A 25,058-nucleotide genomic window follows, 5' to 3' on the forward strand; every position below is an offset into this window, starting at 1 on the left:
ACCCGACCCGATAGCTTAACGGCGTTCCGTTACGGTGGATGCCACGTGTCGGTCACCCTTGACGAAAGCACTTTTGTGACACGTGATTTATCGTCATGGAAGTGGACACTTCCGTGATGATAATTTTGGTAATGTCATGGAACACTTCTACGACAGCACAGGTATGACTATCTTGATTCTGTCATAAAATCGTCATGGATGTACATGCATGACAAAAAACGCGACCTACTGTGACAAACACGTATCATCACGGAAGTGTAATTTTTTTGTAGTGATCATCCTCTCCTCTTCGGGGAAATACCAACGCACATTACAAGCATCAGGAAGAATTTCTGGCGTTGTTGCCAGGGACACATCATTAACATCTATCAAGTACCTACGCATAAACTCCTATCTCCTGGCAATTACTTTATTTGCCATTGGCCTCTCGTTTTTATCTCCCCCACTCCTAAAAAAGTTTTCACAAAAATGCAAAAATATTTTTCGTTTGCCTTTATCTTGTTTGATCTTTTTTTGCTTGTGATCTTATTTGCGTAGTCACGATGTCTCAAGAAAATACCAAATTGTGTGATTTTTCCAATACTAATAATAATGATCTTATTAGTACTCCTATTACTCCTCCCGCCGCTAGTGCAAAGTCTTATGATATTAATGCCGCTTTGTTGAATCTTATTATGAAAGAGCAATGTTTGGGTAATCCTAATGAGGATGCCGCGTACCATCTAAACACTTCCGTAGAAGTGTGTGATATGCAAAATAAAAAAATTTGGAAAATGATATTGTGGAATTAAAATTATTTCCTTTATCTTTGCATGATCGTACAAAATTTGGTTTTCATCTTTGCCACGAAATAGTATTGATTCTTGAGATAAGTGCAAAGATGCTTTTATTACTAAGTATTTTCCTCCCGCGAAAATTATTTCCCTAGGAACCAATTATGAATTTCAAGCAACTTGAGCATGAACATGTTGCGCAATCTTGGGAAAGAATGAAATTAATTCTATGAAAATTTCCTACTCATTGTTTAAATCTATGGATGATTATACGAAAAAATTATGCGGTATTGAATTTTGTCTCTATAAATCTTTTAGATTCCGCCGCAGGTGGTATTATGGAAATTAATTTGGGTGAAGCTACTAATTTTCTTGATAATACTATGGCTATTATTCACAATGGCATAACGAAAGAGCACCTACTAGTAAAAAGGTTAATTTTGTTGAGGACATTAGTACTTTGAGTGAAAAAGTTGACGCACTTATGAAATTGGTTGCTAGTAAAAATGCTCCTATTGATCTTAATTACGTGCGTTTGTCTACTTTGATTGAGAAAAATAGTGATCCCATAGATTTCAATTTTGTCTCACGAAACAATTTTAATAACAATGCTTGTAGGGGTAATTTTAATCCTAGGCCATTTCTTGGAAATTCCTCTAATAGTTATGGCAAATCCTATGGTAATTCTTATAATAATAATAATAATAATAATAATAATAATAATAGGATGCCCTCTGATCTTGAGAGTAATTCAAATAATTTATCAATGCTCAAAAAAATTCAACACTACGATAGAAGAAAATTTTAATATGATTGATGATATGTCTAGGACCAGGTACCTCAACTATTGGCCTTACATGGCCTGACATGGGTATTCCCTCTTTCTAGTCCCACTCTTCTCCAACAGATCTCCCTCACTGAGCGAGCGCTCGAATTAGAGGAAAAAGGGGATATGCAGCAGTAACAGCTTTTCTTTCAATAGTAAGCAGGAAATGCGATTACTCATGATGTTGAAAATCTCAAGATTAAAAAATTTCCGCCCAAAGTGGATGTCAATGTGTAGGATCGAAAGTATGTCTAGAGCGGGGGTGATTAGACTACTTGACCAAATAAAAATCTATCATTTTCACAATTATAGTTGTGGGTAGATTTTACCAATTATGACAAGTCAAGCAATCAACCTACACATGCAATTCTAAGAGTATAGCAATAGAAAGTAAAACATTGCATATAAAGGTTGTCGGATCTCGGGTTTTGGTAAAACCCTTAAGGTTCAAACTCTGGGGTGCGCGCGAAGTTCTTTCCCTACCAATCCATGTCCTAGCTTGCTAAGATCTCACGGACGAGCTTGACGAACTCGCAACACAAGGGACACAGGGTTTATACTGGTTTGGGCCACCATTGTGGTGTAATACCCTACTCTAGTGTGGTGGTGGTGGATTGCCTCTTGGGCTGATGATGAACAGTAAAAGGGGAAGAACAGCCTGCTGAGGTTGAGGTGTTCTTGTGCTGTGTGTGTGGATGAGGATCACTCAAGATCAGATGAGATGCCTCCGAATGAGTTGTCCCCTACGGTGGTGGCTAGTTCTACTTATATAGGCCCTGGTCCTCTCCCCAAATATTGAGCTTGAAGGGAGCCAACAACGGCCAATTTGAAAGGGGACAGCTAGTACAGCTTATCCTGGCAAAAGCGGTCTTCGCCTGTCAAAGGCTCTGGTGGTGACGCCACTTCGGGCTCCATGGTGACCTCCGTCTTGCCATCTAGCTGGTCTTGGTCTCGTTGCACCGATATGGAAACCTTTACTTGACGCCTCGGTACTCCGCGCCTGCACTTGCTTCCCTAGCACCAAAGGGGAAACAAGGACACTGCATGCACTGGCGCCCGCCTGGCACTCGCCTGATCTTGATCGTCATGGCTCACGTCACGAGAACCTCGCGAGGTTTGCCTTGCCTTGATCTCTCCACTCCTCGCGAGCCAACCTAGTGAGGCCGCTCCTAAGGAGGTCTTGTGTCGTCCGCCTCACGAGGCTTGGCCCCTCGCGAGGGTCTTGACTGCCTTGTTGATGAAGATGGGCCGACGGGCCCACGCGCAGAGCCACGCCGTGGGCCGCAGGCATACAAGTCTAGGGTCCCCCGTTCCCAGAACACCGACAGTAGCCCCGGGCCCAAGGCGTGCTCGGGCTTGGCTTCGAGGTGAAGCCAAAGGTCAAGTGCGGAGCGCTGCGGGCCCCAAAAGCCTGCGGCCTTGGTCGACGCGTGGCGGTTGATTGGACGTGGGCCTCTCCGCTTCACCATGCTGCCTTGGAGTCTGCCTAGCTATGCGGCCCCCGCTACCAACACAGTTATTCTTCCATCGCCCACGCCTTACTTCCCCAATTCCTCTGCTTCCCCGAGACTCTGCTCCTCCTCTCCAATCTAACCTGTGCTCTGCCCGCTTCATCGCCTTGGCGCCGAAACAAGCAGACAATGGGAAGAAGCCTCTGTCTTCACCAAGTGCGCCTCCAGCCATCGAGCCCGCAGTTGGCCGATCGCTGGTGCTCAACGACGAGGCCATGGGCAAGGTGCGTCCCATGCTCGCCAGCAGCTTCAACGAGTGGGGAAAGACGGTGGCTTGGCCTGCGTCTCGCGCTCGCATTGACCCGGGCAGCCACCGAGGTCCCAATCTTCATTGATGCCCTTTGGGCCGGCCTGATTCCCCCATTCTCCGCCTTCTTCAACGCGGTGCTTGAACATTACCAGATCCACATGCTGCATCTCGACCCCAATCCGTGACTCTCCTTGCCGTCTTGGCCTTTGTGTGTGAGGCCATGGTGGGTATTGCCCCTTCCGTGGCCCTTCTCCGTCATTTCTTCTCATTGCATCTGATGGATCCTCGGCAAAGCTCGGGGTACGTGAGCTTCCAGGCTGTGGCCGCGACGGCAGGCGTGGGGATTGACTTCGAGCTTCCTCCATCCACGAGCGAGTTTCGGACACGGTGGGTATTCGTCGACGCCGGGGTGCTCAGCCCTCTGCTCCATTTTCCGTTAGCACCTGCCGTTCCCAACTCCGGTTGGGGCCACGAGAGGCTCGCGAGCTCCTGCCTTGTCCCCGTTTGGCTCAGGCTGAGGAGGTTGAAGGACCGCCGCGTGACTGCGCCTATGGTGGTGAAGGAGTTCGTCAGGCGCCGAGTCGCTCCGCTTCAGCGCCATTCTCGCCCGATGTGGGCTTTGCTCAGCAGTCAGGACCATATGAGGCCTCAGGAGTCTGGGCTCCCTCTTGAGACGCGGCAAATAGTGCTCGAGGTCCTGACGGGTGTCCCTTCCCGGATGACATGCCTGGGAAGAGCTGTCTGCTATACCGCTGCACGAACAAGGTTGAATTTGTAGAAAGCATGCCTTCCTTTGATGAGTGGGGGCTGCTTCCGAACGGCCTGGTGGGGCCCCGCGAGAACCCCGTTGACGTGGTTCCCTTCTTCGCCGCTGGCGCCGAGCTCGTCCCGAGTGTGGGTGCAGGGGGGCAAGCTCCGACGGAGGCTGGTGGCTTGAGTGCTGAGGTGCATATGCCGCCTGGGGATCTTGGGGCGTCGTCCACGGGAGCTCATGATTCCTCCCCTGGGGCGTCGGTTGCGGAGGCGACGCAGCTCGCGGCTCCTGAGGCCGAAGCTCCGGAGGCCTCGGGGGGTTGCGGTCAGACAGCGCCAGACTGCTCTTCTCAGCTCGGTGCCCCTAAAGTTGTCCCTCCGAGCGCTTCCCCGGTCTCGCCCCGCGCCGGCCGCCACGTCTAGCGCTTCGGTCGGCTTTACGTGGACTTCGTGGAGATCCGCAAGAGGAAAGGATCCCCGAGCAGCAGCGATATCTTCGGGCCGTTGAAGCGGAGGAAGTACATCGCCCTTGACGAGTAAGTACTATATCTTTGTGACTTCTTGAGTGCTGCTTCCCTTCCTGACGTTAGTTCTTCACGGTCCATTCTGTCGAGGCCGCTGTGTCCCCTGAGAAGCAGCCCCCTCTTTCCTCGACTCCCCAGCCGGCCTTGAGCGCCCCGAGTCTGCATGCTGTCCCTGGAGCAGGGTTGGTTGGAGAGGCGCGCTTGCCTCCATGGCGCATTGAACCTGCGGCCTCGTCGTCCCTCCCTCACGGCCTCGCGTGGAGCTTGGCGGGCATGCCCAGGACCCCTCCTCTGGTCATGGACAGTAGCTGGTTGGCTTCGGTCTTCATTAAATCTTCAAGTAGAGGGCCCCGACTAGCTAGGGCCCCTCGTGAGGCCTGGCTGGCACCTGGGGCAGCACCAGCCCCCAGCCCCCTGCTGAGGGGGGTGCGCCGCTTTACACCCCGCCTGCAGCCCCCGAGGTGGAGGACGAGGTGGGCCGTGCGCTTGAGTTTGAGTGCGAACGAAGCATCGTTCGCCACGAGCTCTTCTAGGAGGTGATGAGCGCGATGAACCGACTCAGCGGTGAACTTGCGGACGTCGACGCGCACCTCAAGGCTAAGGGTCTTCGGCTGGCGGAGGAACGGTGTAAGCTGAAGGTGGCCATCAACCTTGGTCGTCATCAGCGCGATCTCGACAATGCGAAGGCCGAGGCATCCCTCGAGGTCTCTTGTGAGGCTTACTCTCGAGCTCTGGTGGAGGCTCGCGAGGCTGACCGCCATCGCGAGGCTGTGGAGAAGCGCGCGTGGGAGCTCCTGGCCTGGAGTGCATCCCTGGAGCAGCAGGTGGAGGCGCGCAAAGAGCTCTTGCGTCGCTGAGGGGGACGCCCGCCGAGGAAGAAGAGGTCCGGAGGCGCGAGGAGGCGTTGGCTCTGGAAGCCGTGGAGCGTAGCCTCGAGCTTGAGCGGCTGGAGACGAGGGAGCGTCAAGTTGCCCAAGTGGAAGATGCCCTTGGCGCACGCTAGGCCAAAGCTTAGGAGGAGGTTGATCGCCGGGTGGCCGAGGTTCTAGCGGGTCTTGAGGGTTGGCATGATCCGAAGTTGCAGCCTGCGGAGACGGAGGCTGCAGGTAGGGCCGCTGCCCATAGGCCCAGGCTGGCTGAGGTAGAGAGGCGCGAGGAGGCCACAGCGGACGCCCTGGTTATGGCGCAGGCAGAGTTGGCTTCCGCCCGTGCCGAGCTGCTCTCTCTTCAGAAACGGGTTGATGACGCCGAGGCTGTCGCACGGCAAAATAGGGAGGAAGTGCTTCAGCGGCAGACATTGGAGCGCGAGCACGCCCCCATGCTCCAGGACCTCAGGGTCAGGGCCAACGCGGCGCTGGGCCACGTCTGTGACAAGAATGCACCGCACCCCCACTCGGATGACTACAACAGTCACCTGCGCTTCTTCGCCGACGTGGTGACGCGCCTGGAAGCCCGGTCTGATAGAGCTCGCCAGCTTCTGGAAGAGAGGAGTCGGGGCCTGCTCGGGCACGCGTTCTCCCGTGTCTTCAGCCATCTTCGGAACACCTTCCCCGACTTCGACTTTGACGCCGACATTGACCCCATACCGCGGGCCATCCGGGGCGACCTCGCACGGTGGGTGGAGGACAACGTGGATGCGCTGGTCAGGGCCTTCGCTTCCGAAGACGACGCGGTGGTGGTCGCGGTAGACGAAAGCGATGTGGTCAACAATGGTGATGGAGGCGCCGTCGACGGCGACGACGATGCCGGAGAAGGTGACGACGATGCGAGCGACACGTCCAAAGGCGATGCGGCGAGTGACATATCTTGCTGATCCCATGTTCCCCTACTATTTTATCTTGTATGCAAAAACTCAGGCGCAACCCCTAAAGATTGTAAGAGCATTTTGAGAGGGGAAGCCCCTCGTGTAAACAAACCGCTGTCTTTATTCCTTTATGTCAAGCCGACTATGCACCTTCGAGAATCTGTGGGTCCGGCGATAAGTTTGCCGTTGCGGCTTACCTTAGTCGGGTAAGCCGCCGTGCTGGATCTTGAGACCGTGAGCTCCCGAGGAACTCCTGAAGAGTCTGCTGGCTAGCCCGAGAGGGCTTCGCGAGAATCCGGCGCCGATCGTGGTGCCGACGCGCGTAGCGCGTATGCTGCACCCTACCCCGCTCGTGAGGAGCCCACGAGGGGGGGGAGCGGTCGTAAGGTCCAGGGTAAGGCAAGGACCGGATAGCAAAACATCGCTCGAACGAGAAAAGGCACCCCCGCGTGCATCAATGAAAATTCAACTTCAACTTAAATCCAAATTCAGAAGGCAAGGCTACAGAAAAGAGATCCAAAGCAAATGGCCGCGTCCGGCGCCTAGTCCAGTCATCTGGTCTTTGAGCCTTCTCACCAGCGCGGAGCTAAGTGCTGCCACTAGGACGTGGGAGGGAGCCCCCGAGGCCCGAGGGCGGCACTCCTGAGACTCGGGGGCGTGTACAGCCCCACTCATTATTATGTGAGAGTGTCACGGGCGGCGATCTTCACAAGCGTGAGCCTTACTTCATATCGCCAGACGAGGGCCCCACCTTGCGCCTCCCTCGGCCACCGTTGGGGGCGACCGGAAACCAGGACGCCACCAAAGGGGCAAAGGGGACGCTAGCGGCGCCCTCGGCGACCACGGGTCCTTTGCCGGGGGTAGGCTTTTCAGCACCTCCCCAGCAGAGGGCCTACCTCCGGGGGGCGCCTTGCTCCGTGTGACGCGGGGAGGGATCTGGTTCCCGACCCCTCCCCTGCAGCCCCCAGCGCGATCCCCCTGGCGGAAGGGAGGCTGCCGAGCTGGGGCCGCCAGCCGCTGTGGTGACCTGATCCCCCTACGACTCATGGTTAGCGTAAGCTTGCTCCTGAGGGATTAGTGGTACCCTGTATTTGTTGTCAACGACGCGGTTGGTGGGGCTCTCGGGCGGCTCCTGGAAGGCTTCAGCTCCTAACGCCTCCTCCTCCCAACCTGGCCCGAGGAATGAGCCAGGGTCGTCCTCCGGCGTGTACTCCTGGTCCATCATGCGGGGCACATAGGCCTCCGGGGCCGCTGCCCCGAAGACCTCGCCGAAGTGCCCCACGCTCCATGTTGCCCGGCCTGTCATGCCGTCCTGAGGATGGGAGGGTAGTGCTCCGATGGGGCCGTATGCGGCAACACTCGTGCCCGCGCCCCCCTGGGGTGATGCAGGCGTAGCAGGGTGCCCTCCACCGTGGATCGTGTTGATGTCGACGAGGCCCCCAGGTGTGCCCGGGAGCACGCGGGGGCAGCGAGGCCCGCCGTGGGACCCAGCCGCCGCCTGAGGCATGAGCTGATAGCAGAAGGGCGGCATTCCCGTGGCCGCTGCGTCCAGCAGCTCGGCAACGCGTTCCAGCAGTGCATCCCGGCCGCTCTCCATCAATCGGCACCGCAGCAGCTCCCGTGCCACTGTGAGTGTGGCCCGCATGTTCGCCTGCTCCCGCTGGGTGTGTGGCGCCGTTGCCGCGGCATGACTTGCGGCCCTTGCAGCGGCTTGCGCTTGTCGTGGAGTAAGGGTGGATGGCGCCTGGCCACGCCGCCCGCGCCCAGCGGCATTAGGTGGCGCCCGTGCCGCCCTGAGCGCGGGGTTGAGATCTTCCTGGGCAGGTGGCGCCGCCCGGGCAGGCCAGGCTGCCCAGCGGTCGGCATCGGCCCTCGGGTTGTCGGACATCGGAAAGGTGGAGCGTCGGCGGATTGACTGGTGGGGAACAGGCTCCGGCACACCCCTACCTGGCACGCCAAATGTCGGATCTCGGGTTCCGGCAAAACCCTTAAGGTTTGAAATCTGGGGTGCGCGCGAAGTTCTTTCCCTACCGATCCACGTCCTGGCTTGCTAAGATCTCACGGACGAGCTCGAAGAACTCGCAACACAAGGGACACAGGGTTTATACTGGTTCGGGCCACCGTTGTTGTGTAATACCCTACTCTAGTGTGGTGGTGGTGGATTGCCTCTTGGGCTGATGATGAACAGTACAAGGGGAAGAACAGCCTCCTGAGGTTGAGGTGTTCTTGTGCTCTGTGTGTGGATGATGATCACTCAAGATCAGATGAGATGCCTCCGAATGAGTTGTCTCCTACGGTGGTGGCTAGTTCTACTTATATAGGCCCTGGTCCTCTACCCAAGTATTGAGTGGGAAGGGAGCCAACAACGTCCAATTTGAAAGGGGACAGCTAGTACAGCTTATCCTGACAAAAGCGGTCTTCGCCTGTCAAAGGCTCTGGTGGTGACGCCGCTTCGGGCTCCATGGTGACCTCCGTCTTGCCGTCCGGCTGGTCTTGGTCTCGTTGCACCGATATGGAAACCTTTACTTGACGCCTCGGTACTCCGCGCCGGCGCTTGCTTCCTTAGCACCAAAGGGGAAACAAGGACACTATGCGCGCTGGCGCCTGCTTGATCTTGATCGTCATGGCTCACGTCACGAGAACCTCGCGAGGTTTGCCTCGCCTGGATCTCTCCACTCCTCGCGAGCCAACCTGGTGAGGCCGCTCCTGAGGAGGTCTTGTGTCGTCCGCCTCGCGAGGGTCTTGAATGCCTTGTTGATGAAGATGGGCCGTACGGACCCACGCACAGAGCCACGCCGTGGGCCGCACGCAGGAAAGTCTGGAGACCCCCGTTCCCAGAACGCCTACAAAGGTAAAGGGAAGGGTTTGGAGAAGGCAAACGCAATGGAGACATGGAGATTTTTGGCGTGGTTTTGATAGGTGGTGCTACCGTACGTCCATGTTGATGGAGACTTCAACCCACGAAGGGTAACGGCTGTGCGAGTCCATGGAGGGCTCCATCCACAAAGGGTCCACGAAGAAGCAACATTGTCTATCCTACCATGGCCATCGCCCATGAAGGACTTGCCTCACTCGGGTAGATCTTCACGAAGTAGGCGATCTCCTTGCCCTTACAAACTGCTTGGTTCAACTCCACATCTTGTCGGAGGCTACCTCTATGTCGCCATCGACAAGTTCACCAAGTGGGCAGAAGTAGAAGCTGTCCACACCATCTCGGACGGCTCCGCGGTCAAGTTCGTCAAGGGTCTCGTGAGTTGGTTTGTGTCGCCAACTGCATCATCACCGATAACGGCTCGCAGTTCACTAGCAATCATTTCAAGACATATTGTGCTAACCTTGGAACGCAGATCTGCTACGCTTCGGTGGCGCACCCCCGAAGCAATGGCCAGGCCGAACGCGCCAACGCGGAGTTCCTGAGAGGCCTCAAGACAAGGCCCTTCAAGAAGAAGCTCGAGGCCTGTGGTAGGGGCTGTCACGACGAGCTCCAGTCTGTGTTGTCGTCCATCCGCACCACCGCCACCAAGCCAACGGGCGAGACCCCATTCTTCCTCGTCTATGGAGCAGAAGCGGTTCTCCCTCATGAGGTCAAACATCGCTCCGTGCGGGTCCTGGCATTTGATGAGGCGCAGCAGGACGCCATGAGGGAGATGGGCCTCGTGCTGGGGAAGGAACGCCGCCGTGAAGACGGGCGGCAAGATATCAGCAGGCGCTGCGACGGTACGACTGCCACAACATCCGCTCCAGGACGCTCGAGGTGGTTGACCTCGTCCTAAGGCGGGTGCTCTCCCGGGAAGGGCTGCATAAGCTCTCACCCATGTGGGAGGGCCCGTCTAGGGTCGCCCACATATCCAGGCCTGGCGCCGCGCGCCTGGAGACGCAGGACGGGGTACCGATCCAGAACGCCTGGAACATCCAGCACCTCCGGAAGTTCTACCCATGAAGAGAGGCCCAGCGCCTGTGAAGAAGGCCCAGTGCCTGTGAAGGTCTCCGCTCGTGACACTCTCACGTAATAATGAGTGGGGCTGTACACGCCCCAGAGTCTCAGGAGTGTCGCCCTCGGGCCTCTGGGGCTCCCTCCCACGTCCTAGTGGCAGCACTTAGCTCCGGGCTGGTGAGAAGACAAGAAGACTAGACTAGGTGCCGGACGTGGCTTTTCATTTGCTTTCCGTAGTTGGCCTGCCCATCTTTAATCGAAATTTGCTTTCTGGTGTTCGATTGTCGGTCTTGTTCCATCGCCTTCTGCCCATGTTTTTGCCTTCGGTTCTCTGTTTGACTTGTGCTCTCTCTCGCTCCCTCGCGAGCATCTTGGCATCTCTTGTCCATTTTTTCGTGAGGCACTCTCGTTCGAGCCACAAGCTGGTGCCCCTCTCTCAATCCGTGCCCCTCGGGTACCGCGATGCGAGGCGCTGGGTCATGGCCAGCGGCGCCTGCGACCAGGGCTCGGAATCCCCTACTAACAAATTTTTGCAGTTCCTAAACGCCTCGTCAGGCACGGTGGAATGCGCGCCTCGTGAGGCGGAAACTACTCCAAGCACGTCAAGCTAAGTTATTACTACGTGCCTACATAAGACATTGGTATTGCGACACAACACAGGAACGATAAACATAGCATAACAACATGGAAATCATAGTTTCACGCCCCTGCGGGGCCCCATACTCGTCTCTCTCTTAATGCAGGAAGAAAAGGAAGAACAAAACAAAAGCGGCGCGTGCCTCTGCGGCGTCTTGCGAGGTCGAACCCGCGGCGCTCATCTGAGCTCAGCCGGACCCTTCCTCGTGCTTCACTGAGGCGCGACGGCGAGAAGACCCGCTGCCACCTTCAAAGCGAGCACGGCGGCTGGTCGTAGCCACCGCTGCTGCAGCTATCTCCGGAAGGAGAACCGCCATAGCTCGGCACGAGGTCGTCCTCGCCCTCATCTCGACCATCGCCAAGGCTAAGCACCTCGTCGGCGTCGTTGTCCTCGGGGCAGCACCCGACACGGCGGCCGTCTTCTCCGAACACCTTCCCGTAGAGGGTCGCATTCCCGTCGTACTTGAAGTGGAGGCTGCACCGCCTGCCCAGGCCGCGCGCGCAGGCAAACGTCTACCAGCCGCGGGCCAGGGCCACGTTGCCAGCAACGGATACCTCGACCACGACCAACGAAGCTTTGCTCCAGCAGCCGTCTGCCTGCAGCCAGAGCCCGCATGGACCTGTGGCCGGCAGTTCGCCGGCGAAGAAGCGCGGGAGCTGAAGCCAGGTGTTGGCTGGGTTCTCGGACCAAACGACGAACTCTGGCAGCACCTCCACCGAGTGAAAGCACGGCCGAGGAGGCCGTGTGACCATGGCGCGCCTCCCCTCACCGACGGGGCTGCCACGATTTTGATGAACCTCACCCCAAGTAGAGGCACCGCCGCGAGAGCGAGGAGTCGCGGCGGGGGTCGCGGCACGCTTTCAGGGACGGTCGCGCCCACGCTTGGGCGGCGGGGAGCCGGGCCCCTCTCAGCGAGTCTTCCCCTTCTCCGCGGCCGAGAACCTCTTCATGGGCGCCATTGGTATCTCAACCATCAAGGGACCAAGGAAGACGAAGTGGGCGAAGCAAAAAGGGATGGGCGACGGGGGCTCCGCCTCCCTCCTCATTTATAGCCCAAGGGAGGCCAACCGTCGACCGCCACGATCGCAGGTAATGCTAACCCTTTTTGCATGCAGCAGCGACTCGTCAAATCGGGCAGTTGCCGAGGCAGCGTGGGGAAGCGGAGACGCCCACGTCCAATCAATCGCCACGCGTCGACCAAGGCCGCAGGCTGTTGGGGCCCTCCGCACTTGCCCTTTGGTTTCGCCTCGAAGCCAAGTCCGAACGCGCCTTGGGCCCGGGGGCTACTATCGGTGTTCTGGGAATGGGGGTCCCCAGACTTGCCTGCCTGCGGCCCACGGCGTGGCTCCACAAGTGGGCCCGTACGACCCATCTTCACCAACAAGTACTCAGGACCCTCGCGAGAGGCCAAGCATCACGAGGTGGACGACACAAGACCTCCTCAGGGGTGGCCTCACCAGGCTGGCTCGCGAGGGGCGGAGAGATCAAGGCAAGGGGTACCTCGCAAGGTTTCCCGTGACGTAAGCCATGACGACCAAGACCAGGCGGGTGCCAGGCAGGCGCCAGCGTGCACAGTGTCCTCATTTACTCTTTGGTGCTAAAGAGGCAAGCGCGGGCGAAGAGTACCGAGGCATCAGGCAAAGGTTTCCATATCGGTGCAACGAGACCAAGACTAGTAGGACGGCAGGACGGAGGTCACCGTGGATCCCAAGACGGCGTTACCACCAGAGCTTTGGCAGGCGAAGACTACTTTTGTTAGGATAGCTTGTAGTAGTTTTCTCCCTTCAAACTGGTCGTTATGGAATCCCTTCCCGCTCAATATTTGGGGAGAGGACCAAGGCCTCTATAAATAGGACTAGCCACCAAAGTAGGAAGGGGGTATCTGGAACACATCTTGGATAGGATCCACTCCATCCTCACACCCACCAAGCACAGGAGCACCTCTACTCAGGAGGCTGTTCTTCCCCTTGTACTATTCATCACCAGCCCAAGAGGCAATCTACTACCACCACACTGGAGTAGGGTATTTCACCACAATGGTGGCCCGGACCAGTATAAATCTTGTGTCCCTTGTGTTGCGAGTTCATCTAGCTAGCCTGTGAGATCGCGGTGAGGGTGAGGGCGTGGTTTGGTAGGAGGAAATCTTCGTGCGCACCCCAGTTTTCGAACCTCAAGGGTTTTGCCGGAACCCGAAATCCGACAGGATCACAAGCAAGCACCCTCCGTCCAGGTGCTTTAATTAACCCATTAATGGATAAGTTGTGAGTGAGCCGGGCGGCGGCTGGTGCATGGAGGTCAAAGAGCTCGCTTCCCAGTGAGCATGGGCGGCGTTGCTGCTCGCACGTGTCCCGTCGATCCTACGACAGCAAGGTGGATAGGATGCATGCGTCCCATCGAGCCTGCATGGCGGACTGCTTGCACGCGTCCCGTCGAGCCTACACGGCGGACCTCTTGCGCTCGTCCCGTCTAATCAAACAGCTGCACGCACGCCACCAAGTATGGTTAAATTCCTACATGGTTAATATAATACAACCGTTTGCGATATTAACGTGTCAGCTTTTTGTTTCAAAAAGGACTTCGTTGGCTACTAATGTGTGCGCCTCTTCTCAAACTGGACGATTTTTTTACCACGACATATATGTGCCATGTCACGAAACCGTGCCAAGTTTCATGTTTTTTGGGTGAGTTTTTGATTTACTGGGATTTAAAAACCGAGATTCTCAATGTTTGAAGACAATGACAAGTTTGTAATTCATTCCCATTCCTTAAATGAGACCTAAACATGCACCCAATGCACATGTACGATTTCCCACCCATTTTGCTTCAATGGAGCATGCGCTTGTAGTTCAAATTTGAATTATGGACTACATTAAATTCGTAGAAAACTTTGTAATTAGTAATATATATAGAATGGCCAAACAAACCCTGAACAGTTTCAAATTTCAGCCCGACAGTCCTCTTATTCTATGTTGCCTGTAGAAAACAAAGTTCAAGGCGAGAAGAGGCAGAGATTATCGTTTCGCCCACAAGAGGGGCATGTTTCCCAACCGGAACCACGAGAGTTGCGACAGACTCCGGTTTGTAAGAGCCTTGTAATATAGCTTCGCCCAAATTGGACAATTATATGTACCATGTAGTGACACCATGCCAAGTTTCATGATTTCCTAGTGAGTTTTGGATTTACAGAGATTTAGAAACCGAGATTCGCAATATTTGTGGCCAAGCCAGGACGGCGAGATGGTTGAATTCGTTCCCATTCGTTCCATGGGACCTAAACATGCACCCTAAGGAAACATGAACGTTTTTTCTAGCCATTTTGGTGCACTAGATCATGTATTTGTAGTTCGGATTTGAATTATGGACATTAAATGCCTAGAAAACTCAACTAATGAATAAAAAAGGTCAAACGAACCCTGAATAATTTCAAAGTTCAACGCGAATCTCCCGTTGTTCCGTGTCGCGTGTAGAAGAAAATACGAGGCTAGAAGAGGGAGTGATTATCGTTTGGCCCACAAGGGGACACGTTTGCCTATCGAAACCATGAGGGTTCTTGCGATAGGCTCCGGTTTGTAAGAGGTTTGTAATAAAGCTTGGCCCAAATTGGCATTGTTTTTACCACGACATATATGTGCCATGATGTGACACCATGCCACCTTTGATGACTTTCTGGTGAGTTTTGGATTTATGGGGACTTCAAAAACGAGATTTGAAATGTTTCAGGACGAGCCAGGACACTGCTATAGTTGTAATCCGTTCCCATTCCTGGCATGGGACCTAAACATGCACCCAAGGACACATGTATAATTTTTCTAGCCATTTTGGTGAACTGGAGCATGTATTTGTGGTTCAGATTTGAATTATGGACAATAAATGCCTAGGAAACTCAATTAGTGTATAAAAAGGCCAAAGGAACCCTGAATAAGAGTTTAAATTTCGGCACGGATATCATGTCGTTCCATGTTGCCCATGGAAGAAAATACAAGGCAAAAAGAGGCAGTGATTATGTTTCGCCCACAAGGGGAACACGTTTCCCTATCGGAACCACGAGTCTTGTTTGAGAGAAGCTCCGGTTTTTGTAAGAGGTTTGTAATAAAGCTTGGCCCAAATTGGACAATGTTTTTACCACGACATATATGTGCCATGATGTGACACCATGCCACCTTTGATGACTTTCTGCTGAGTTTAGAATTTACGGGGATTTGAAAACCGAGAATCCAAATTTTTGAGGAAGAGCCAGGACGCGGGTACGGTTGTAATTCGTTCCCATTCCCGGCATGGGACATAAACATGCACCCAAGGACACATGTATAAATTTTCTAGCCATTTTGGTGAACTGGAGCATGTATTTGAAGTTCAGATTTGAATTATGGACATTAAATGCCTAGGAAACTCAATTAGTGTATAAAAAGGCCAAACGAACCCTGAATAAGTTTAAATTTCAGCACAGATACCCTGTCGTTCCATGTTGCTCGTAGAAGAAAATACAAGGCGAAAAGAGGCAGGAATTATGTTTCGCCCACAAGGGGGACACAGTTCCCTACCGGAACCACAAGGCTTCCTTGAGAGAAGCTCCGGTTTGTAAGAGCTTGTAATAAAACTTGCGCCACAATGGATGAAAAAATTCCTCAACATATAAGTGCCTTGTCATGACACCATGCCAGGTTTCACGATTTTCGGCTTAGTTTTGGATTGATGGGGATTTAAAAACTGAGATTCTTCTCACGAAATGTTTTCAAATAGCACACGGTTCACTCACGAAAGCCGATATTCAATGAAAACTTCATGGAAACCATATTTTAAAGTTTCATAAAAATCTGAAAGAAAAATGTGGGATGTTAAGAAGGTGATGTTTTATTGTGACACAAAATTTCAAGTTGAAAAACATTACGAGATGTGAGCTATGAAAAAGGGAAATTCAGCCCTGAATAGTGACCTTACTATTCGGCACTGTTCTATGCTGATTTTGTCTTTTTCATAGCTCACATCTCGTAATGTGTTTCAACTTGAAATTTTGTGTGGCAATAAAACATCATCCTCTTAACATCCCGCATTTTTTCAAATTTTTTTGAAACTTCAAACCATCTTTTTCTCGTGGTTTTCACTGGTTTCCACCGAATGTTGGTTTCCGTATGATATTCTCCCCCCTGCTGCGTGCGCGATCTGAGTCATGCGTTCTGATTGGCCAGAACCCAAACCCCACGGATCGTACATGTGCACCGTTGGATGCTCCCAGATCGAAGGGCAACCCTGAGCCCTTTCGACAGCACATGCAGTTCATACTAGGTTTTCAAAATAGGCTACCATTGTTTCTCGCCACTCCTCTCATCGGTTTCCCACCTCTTCTCCCATCGTTTTCCCGCTACCAGTGTCAGTGCTCATTGAAGGCTAGTGGCGACACACCGGCCATGTAAAATATCCCACACAGATTCTAAAAGCACAAATGTGTGTGATAGGAGGGAGTAGGTCCCATATGGTGACCAGCGTGAAATGCCTTAATGGCAAGGAGGCACTTCTTATCAGCAAGGGCCTGCTTCCCATCCGCTAGCCTAGTCGAATGGAACGCAGAAGTTAAGCGTGCTCGGGCTGGAGTAGTCCAAGGATGGGTGACCCGATGGGAAGTTGCATATCTCAAGGTTCATTTAAATGCCATGACACGGTCATTATAGAGATATTTTATATCTCTATAGTGACCTATCATGGCAACTATATAAACCTTGGTATCCTTGTTTTGCTAATTTGTAGACTATGTTTTTATGGGTAATTTTTTGCTCTAAAAAATTAAAGAATGATTGACTGGACCTGTCATCGCGATTATATAAACCTTTTTCAGGTTGCATGCAGGGTATAGGGGGCAGGGTGTTCTTCTCGAGCATGTCTCCCTTGTGCGGCTTATAGACGCGGCACATATCCGTGCACTCCCTGAGGTATATATACTATCCTTTACCGACAATTAGGGGGGCCCACACAATCTATCTCTTTGACCCAACAACGAGAAGGGTTTGACCATGATGGTTTCCTATTGATACTAGTAAGGTACACGTGCATTGCACGCATGAAATTAGGTCACCAAATTCTGAATAAATATTACACTATAGCATGTAAGCTTTGAGTCATATATGCATGATGTAGATGTTCGTTTAATTCTTATAGTTCATCCCATCCAAAATCAATTAGTTTTATAGAAAAATCTATTTTAAGATTCATGGAATTGTGCATTGTAAAGGTAAAAACAAAAAGTGACAATTCATTTTGAAAAAAAAAGTTTGGCAATTAAGATATGGAAGATTCTAGAGAACAAAGGAGAAGTGCTTGTGTTTTCAGGTTTGTGCATTATGCTTAAGTTCCACCATAGAGTCTTCTAGATTATACATGTGGCAGAATCTGGTGGAATGTAGATGATATCCAACGGCCAGTAGTTCTCAGATTTGCCATCTCTGTACTGTCGGATTGGCTTCATCCAACGACCAACTTTCAAAGTTATTCGCAAACTATGTAGGTGTATAGATGTATAGATTTATATAGATGTGTCCCATGCTAGACCAAATAAACGTTGAGTGCATGTGTGGGACACCCCCCCCCCCCCCGCCGCCTCGAAGTTGGGAAACTAACATCGTACCTATTGAACCAGGCTGGGAGTCGGGTACGGTGTTCGGTTTGTAATGTAGTTGGTGGCCCATCGAAGTTGTGCATTTGGGATTTAAACACATTACACACCACCGTACCCATACATATTTTCGGGCCGCATGTAGTGTATATGGGGTCTTCTGACCGACCATGTCTCCCTTGTGCGGTTTTTTGTGATGACACGCATATCTGTGGGCTCCCCGAGTGTATATATATATCATCCCTTTGACCGATAATGAGGGATATGTGTTGGCCATGAATGGATTGCTCCTAGTTCGTGTTAGGGCCGATCACCATCACATGTCGCTCAACCAAAGCTCGAGCTCATGCGTTGTCAGGATTCCCTCCCACATGCTCAGATTGCTGGGTTCGACCTACATCAAACCATGCGTATCTCGTCCTTAACTACCTTGCCTTCATGGTTGTTGTCTGTATCGAGAGGTTGGCACCACATCTAAATTGTACATTATTCTATATTGAAAACACACATCATCCCTTCCCAACGTACATCATTTCGGGCCGCATGCAAGAGGTGCTGGTTTTGTGGTCCCTCTCATGCGATTTTTATGATTTTTCAATCTATTGGCCCAAACGGTTTATCAACAACAACAACTGTCGTTTGACCAAACGATAGATTCATTGGTCCGTCTTATGGTAGGTTATGGCGACATGCATGTATGACCAAAGTATCGATCATTATGTGCATCCGCCCCGCTGACACGAAGTGGGAGGTGGTGGGCCAAGCATCCTAGCTAGGGTTTGATGAGCCAAGCAGATATGGGGCACGCCTGGTTGGCTAACACCAGAAATAGCACCTGGATACTTCAACAATACATGCAAATTTTAAGATACACCAGAATCATCAGAAGCATGGATAGGTTCTTCTATGCAGCAAACACCGATATCTCGGAATACAAGCTTTGCCACTGCTGGGTTGCAACAAGGTCAACAATTTCCCCAACAACAAATGATTTCCTTCCCTAGCGCATGCAGAAAGGCAAGGACACATGGGCTTCCACCAGTCGCTCTGTCAACATCAATCATCCATGCCGCAAAAGCGGTTGCGACGTGAAGACCAGGCCAAATAGACAGAAATTTTGGCCACTCTAGTACAAGATATGAGCCATATAGACAGGAGCAACCTCACAAAGAATCTGAGCGGAGACGGCCGTCCAATGAGAGACGGAGAACTTCGTCAACATTGCTCCCTCCAAGCGATGCATTGCTGCATGTGCCAAGGGTGACACCACCCGCGCCCATACACCAGGGTGAACAGCAAACACCAGAGGCAGCACATAGCTATACACATGTAAGTATCCATTCAGAAAAAACATACAAGCACAGTCCATACCATGGTACTGTGACCACCCCATCTAACATTTTCATAACTGCGTTTTTGTTTGCTCACTGTTGCGTGCAGCCACCTAACATTGAAGCTTACGTTCTGCCAAGGCTAGAGATGTGCTTTGAAACTTTCAAAGAAGCAAAGGACTTCCACAACGTCTACGCAAAGCACGCAGGTTTTGCTATCAGGGAAGGCTCCAAGGTTGAGACCAGAGTCTACCTTTATTGCACGTGCTATGGAGTCTATGAATCGAAGGTGTCAGAAGCAAATAGACAGCGGAACAAGATGACAGCCAGGACTAACTGCGGGGCTAAAATGAGGCTGAAGAGGGAAAAGGATGGAACAGTTGTCGTAAAAAGAGATAGTCTGGGAACACAAGCACCGGCTATAGCTCACCCCCAAAATGCTTGTCTTCTTGCACTCCCACAAAAACTTTGACAAGACAATCTTGGAGTACGTCAAGTACATGCAGTTCAAAGGCATTGAACATGCGCAAATAATGAGCATACTGGGCGGCGATGACCCCGGTAGCTACTTCCTCGAAATGAATACCAAAGACCTGATTAACCTGTAAGTACAAACTTGTTCTCCTCCCATAAACCCCTCCGTCTTTTTTCCTCTATCAGTACAAACATATTACGCAACGCATGACCTGACGGCAGTTCAACATGCATTTTTGAATGACTATTCACTTTTAATATGCAGCAAAGCAAAGAATTCAAGGATGGATGATGTGGACGATGTCCTATTGACTGTTAACTTCTTTAGGGAGATGAAAGCTATAAACAAGGAATTATTCTGTGACATGCAACATGATGAGTCCGACAGAGTTAAGAACATATTCTGGGCGAACGCAAGCTGCCGAGGGGCGTATCAAGCCTTTGGTGACTGCGTAACGTTTGACACCACATATAAGACCAACAAGTACCATATGCCACTTGGGGTGTTTGTGGGTACTAACAACCACTTACAGACTACATTCTTTGGTTTCACCCTGATAAGAGATGAGGATGCAGATTCATTCAGATGGTTGTTCAAGACATTTTTAAGGTGCATGCGAGGGAAGGCTCCTACATGCATCCTCACAGGTACAACCGCCAAGACCACCTCCAACCACCACGCCCCCCAAAAAAAGGAAAATAACACAGTAAAAATGTTGTGTCAGTTCAATTTTTATATATGCACTACCATCTGCTAACCACTCCACGTCTATTTTCTCATTACTAGACCAGTGCCCGGCAATGGCTTTGGCCATCCCAGATGCTTTCAAGAACACAATACACAAGCTGTGCCGCTGGCACATTATGAAGAAGTATAGGCAACACCTTGCATACCTGTACAACCTGCATGAAGACTTTAAGGATGAATTCACATCAATCCTCAACTGGCCCCTCATGCCAACTGAGTTTGAGGCTGCCTGGAAAGGACTCATGGATACGTACCACCTCCATGATGATGCCACGATGGTGGCCATGTGGAACGAGCATGAGAGATGGATATCAGCACAACAAAGAAATTCTCTGCACCAAAATGACATCCACACAACAAAGTGAGAGCATGAACTATGTGCTCAAGAAGAACTTCTTAAGTGAGAGACAAAACCTCCACTGGTTTCTCAGCCAGGTAAACTCCTGTGTCAAAACCAGGAGGCAGACAGAGGACAAGGAGACAATGGGTAACCGGGTATAGCTCTATCACCTGTCGTAAGACAAAAATAACATGCTTACTAAAGTAAAACTTTATTAGTTAGACAAGTTTTTGCTGCGAGAAAACTAATAATTTGGTCATCATTCTTGCATGGGTAGAAGGAACAAAACACGCTGACCTTCTATGGGTTTGACACCCAGATGGCAAAGCTTTAGCCACGAGCTGTGTACAGCAAGATTAGAAAAAGGCTAAAACTGAGCACACTCTTCACGGCGACAGAGACGGAAGAGCCTAGAAAGTACCTCGTGCGCTACAACAACCCGCAAAAACTGTCTGTGTGGTCTCAGCACGCGTTCCAGGTGGTTGCAGACCCCGTGGGAGAAATATATGACTGCGAGTGCAAGCTATGGGACCACACAGATGAGGACTAAAAAAAGATGTTACATATTGTACTACTTATTTTTGCAAAGTTTTTGTTCGATTGAAATGACAAAAAACATTCACCTCTTCCAAAAAAATACAGGTATTTTCTGCGTGCATGTCGTGTGCATGATGGAGACAATTAAGGCTGCCAGCATTCCAGAGAAATACATCCTCAGGAGATACACCAAACGCCCAAACATCCATCCAACATTCAACAGAAATGAGTTGAGGACAGTAGCGTCAAACAAGGCCTCCCAATACTGCATTGAAAGCTCACTACTAACACTGAACATGAGGGTGCACAGAAAAAGCTTGATAAGCCAAGAGCAAATGGCGAGGTCACGGGTCGTCATGGACAAACTTGAACAAGAACTTGATGCCATGCATTCTGTTGAAAATGGAGGTGTCGCGGACAATGAAGACATTGAGCAGGATATTGCTACAATGTTATCCGAGATGAACTATCTGGGAGCTATTGACCCATTCGACAATGAGGAAAATGAGCAACAGCAACCAGAGCTTGCCCATGTGCACACTCAAGAGCAGCAACATGCTCACGTGCAAGATCATGAGCTTGATGGTGCTGTAGGCGAACGACATGACAACAGGGGATCCTACGAGCAGCAGCAGGAAAGGGTATTTAAACCACCCATATTCTCAAACACAAAAGGGCCAAAAAGCCACCACGCCCCATCAGGCGCGTGGAATCTGGCCCAGATGGCAAACCTCTCGGGATAAGGGCATGCGGATTCTGCAATGTCGTGACCAATCATAATTACAGCACATGCCCACTCCGCACAGATGCCATTGTCAATAAGAAAAAGCTGCAGAAGCTGATTGGAACCGCCCGGGTTTCTACCAATGGAGACGACACACGTAACAGCTACACTTGCCGCAAGTGTGGGGGAACTGATGAACATAATGCCCGCACATGCAAAGTGGGCAAGGAGGTCAGTGGCGCTAAACAGAAACAGGGCAAGGTCCAGAGTTCCAAAAAATCAAAAGAAGATGATGAAGAAGAGTTTGACGAGAATGATGACCAATCAGACGAAGACAATGAAGATGACAGTATTGGGGACGAGGAAACTAAAACTGACGATGAAGCTGCCAAGGCTCAACTAGGAAAGGGCACCGGCAAGGGACAACATTCGGTGCCAATTAGGAGGAGCTCAAGACTGAAGAATCCATAGTGGTTATGCTGCTGCGTCAACTAAAAAAATAAGCTTGTACTCTCAGTTGCATCGGTACACAATGAGGGATCATTTCAGAAACACTGCCGTTACCAAAATTTATTTAGCTTTATCGTTGATTTCTCAATCAGTACTATAGTTAAGATATAATTTGTGATTTGTGACCGCTGGACCAGTAACATTATTATGTAAACCATTTGATAATCCTTTGGAATGCAGTCACAAATATGTTTGAAAAAACTTATTTGGATTTATGTAACGCCAACATTATTGTCAACTAGTAACTCAGCAAAAATACATTAAGGAAAATTTAAACCCTCACACACATCAGTACTGATATATCTCACACGTCAGTACAAAGCAGAGTAACCAAACACACCCGTGAACACCTCAAAAAACATCGTTTCAAAAAACAAGCTATGTTTGGTTCTGCCAGTCCTAGTTCAGAAAGTCCATCAGTACAGAATAATAATTACCTCAAGCAAATGCAAATATAATACACCTGTACTGATGAAAAACTAATTTATCTGTAAAAATACTTTGAAAGATTATGTTGATATAAACAATCCTTTCAAAAAAACAAGAAATGTTTTAAAAAAGATTAGCATGACACACAGTTCGACTGGTATTTGGTAAGTTAAATTACACTTCAATCACCAGTCCAAGTACCCACAGTTGAGAAGTAAAAACCTCCATCATCACCAACCCTGACACGTGCAGGTGGGATAAGCAACCGATAAGTACAGCTTGACAAGATGGATCAGTGTGACAGTAAAATGCCATCGTCACTGACCCTGAGAGGAACAAGTGGGATAAAGAAACTGATAAGTACAACCTGACAAGACTACTCAGTTCGACTAAACTAATACCCTGGCAAAGAAATTGGCTTGGACGGTTGGTTCTTCCAGGCCACCGCCCGCGCCACCCGCTGGGCGGTTGCCACAAGGGACTGCAAACGGCGACCCCACGACCACTACACCCACGTCCCCGATGAACCGCCTCCCAGACATCCCCGTCCACGCCCTGGAAATAACCCCTTGTCTTCCATATTTGCCTCATTCCAAGAACCACCATCGCCGCTTCCGTCTCCACCACAGACAACCCAGAAACTTCTCTCTTCCAAGCCCACAGTCGCCGGAGGAGGGCAATCGCGCAGGAACTGTCCGCCAAGCGTCATCATGGCGAGACATCCGACAAGAGAACCAACCTCGACGACGTTCATGTCCCCGGGGAGAACCACGCATACACCAAAATGCTCACAGGGGTTGAGCTCCACGGCAGGGAGACGCTGGAGATCGTCTGCAGCAGCGAACCAGACAGGGCCAACGAGATGATCTCCAAGCTCTGGAGGAAGGCTGGCGGTTTGCGTTGTAAGATCCTCGTCGTTGGTGTGCACTACACCAGGGAAGACGAACCTCCCCAGATGGCAGCAGTCCTACAGTTGTGCGTGGAGGAACTCTGCCTGGTGTACCACATCGCAGTGGCCACGAAATGGTGACCCATCCTACTCATTTGCCATGTTTGGTTCATCTGTTTATTTAGTACTCTATCCTGAATATTTCATCAAACTTGTTTCCCAACTAGATGTACCAGTGTGGTTTGTGAAAGTGGATGCACTACTGAATTTTCTCTAGTAGATACACTATAAATGTATTTTTGAACCTAATGCACTAGATTACTATTTGAAAAATCTTGCAGAAGATTAATTTCTGAAGTTGATGTACTAGTGTAGTATCTGATCTTGATCCGATAGTGTAGTTTCTGTACTCAATGTATTAAAAAGATGTTTTTGAACTTGATGTAGTGAAGTAGTTTCTGAATTTGGTCTAATGTTATTTTCATAAGCAAAAAAACTAAGGACTTGCTGAAGCACTGGTATGTGTTGTCCTATTCAAAAAAAGTAAATAAACTAGTACTAAAGCAGCACATACAACATTGGCTCAAACTATGTATAATCCAAAAAGAAAAATAACATGATGTACTTGAATATAATTTTAAAACTTTGTTTACTAATTTCAGAATTACATTGATCCATAAATAATGCTATATAAGGATCTACTTCATGGATTCATCGCTTGTAAAACAAAGAAAAAAATGAAGAATTCAAACATCGAAGTAATGCTAATCTTCAAAATGTCTCTCCCCTTGCAGGCCCAAGCGCCTCAACGAGATGCTGAAGCATGAGAAGTTGTTCACATCTGCCGGTTTCAGCATTGAAGGCGACAAAGAGAAGATGATGTTGTCTGGCCTTGCGACGATCAACCCCAACAAGTACGTCGACATTTAGAGCATCTGGAGAGTTCCATACACCGGAAAGAGTACGACTCCTTGACTGATGTTGCAGCGAACGTCATCCACCCATTCTACAAAGGCATGAAGAAGAACATCGACACGCAGGAAGACCACAAACTGTGGGGGATCAGCCTGTTGCTAGACAACCTCATCGAGTGCGCAGGAGTAGATGCGTACGCCATGTACAAATCATGGAACATGATCGACAACATCACAAATGGTTGCGAAATTGCAAAAGCGCGGGAGGCTGACCACTACTACGACCAACCCTTTCGCCCCTTTTAGGGATGAAGATACATCAAAGCCTGCCTTCGTTTTCCTTCCGCTTGTGCTTGCTTTTTATCTTGTTGTTTCAAATTCGTAGTTTGCTCTTGTTGGGTTGAACCAGTATGATTATGCCGTGCTTGTCATCGTTGAACAAGTTTACTTATGTCATCAAGTATATTGTTTTGCTTATCTCATTATATAAGTTTGGTAGCTTCGTATTTTGTTAATCCATCATTTCAAATTCAAAGTAGCTTCTGA

At 50.6% G+C, this 25,058-nt stretch overlaps 1 protein-coding gene across 1 annotated transcript; it reads left to right on the plus strand.

Moving 5' to 3' along the window:
* Nucleotides 1-5,955: 5,955 nt before the first annotated feature.
* On the plus strand, nucleotides 5,956-20,534 carry LOC109774137 (protein FAR1-RELATED SEQUENCE 5-like). Its single transcript, XM_020332852.1, has 6 exons — nucleotides 5,956-6,267; nucleotides 19,057-19,332; nucleotides 19,424-19,551; nucleotides 19,687-19,834; nucleotides 19,955-20,069; nucleotides 20,209-20,534. The coding sequence occupies exons 1-6, from the start codon at nucleotides 5,956-5,958 to the stop codon at nucleotides 20,532-20,534; spliced, it is 1,305 nt and encodes a 434-aa protein (XP_020188441.1).
* Nucleotides 20,535-25,058: the final 4,524 nt, after the last annotated feature.

This window comes from Aegilops tauschii, chromosome 3 (assembly GCF_002575655.3).
Source record: "Aegilops tauschii subsp. strangulata cultivar AL8/78 chromosome 3, Aet v6.0, whole genome shotgun sequence".
Taxonomy (NCBI): Eukaryota; Viridiplantae; Streptophyta; class Magnoliopsida; order Poales; family Poaceae; genus Aegilops; species Aegilops tauschii.

Excerpts from the sequence above, each read along its gene's own strand:
- LOC109774137 (XM_020332852.1), top strand. The coding sequence starts at position 5,956 with ATGCTCCAGGACCTCAGGGTCAGGGCCAACGCGGCGCTGGGCCACGTC. Across the intron at positions 6,268-19,056 it reads CACGGTGGGTGGAGGACAAC|CCACCTAACATTGAAGCTTA; the intron begins GTGGATGCGCTG and ends TGTTGCGTGCAG. Across the intron at positions 19,552-19,686 it reads ACCAAAGACCTGATTAACCT|CAAAGCAAAGAATTCAAGGA; the intron begins GTAAGTACAAAC and ends TTTAATATGCAG.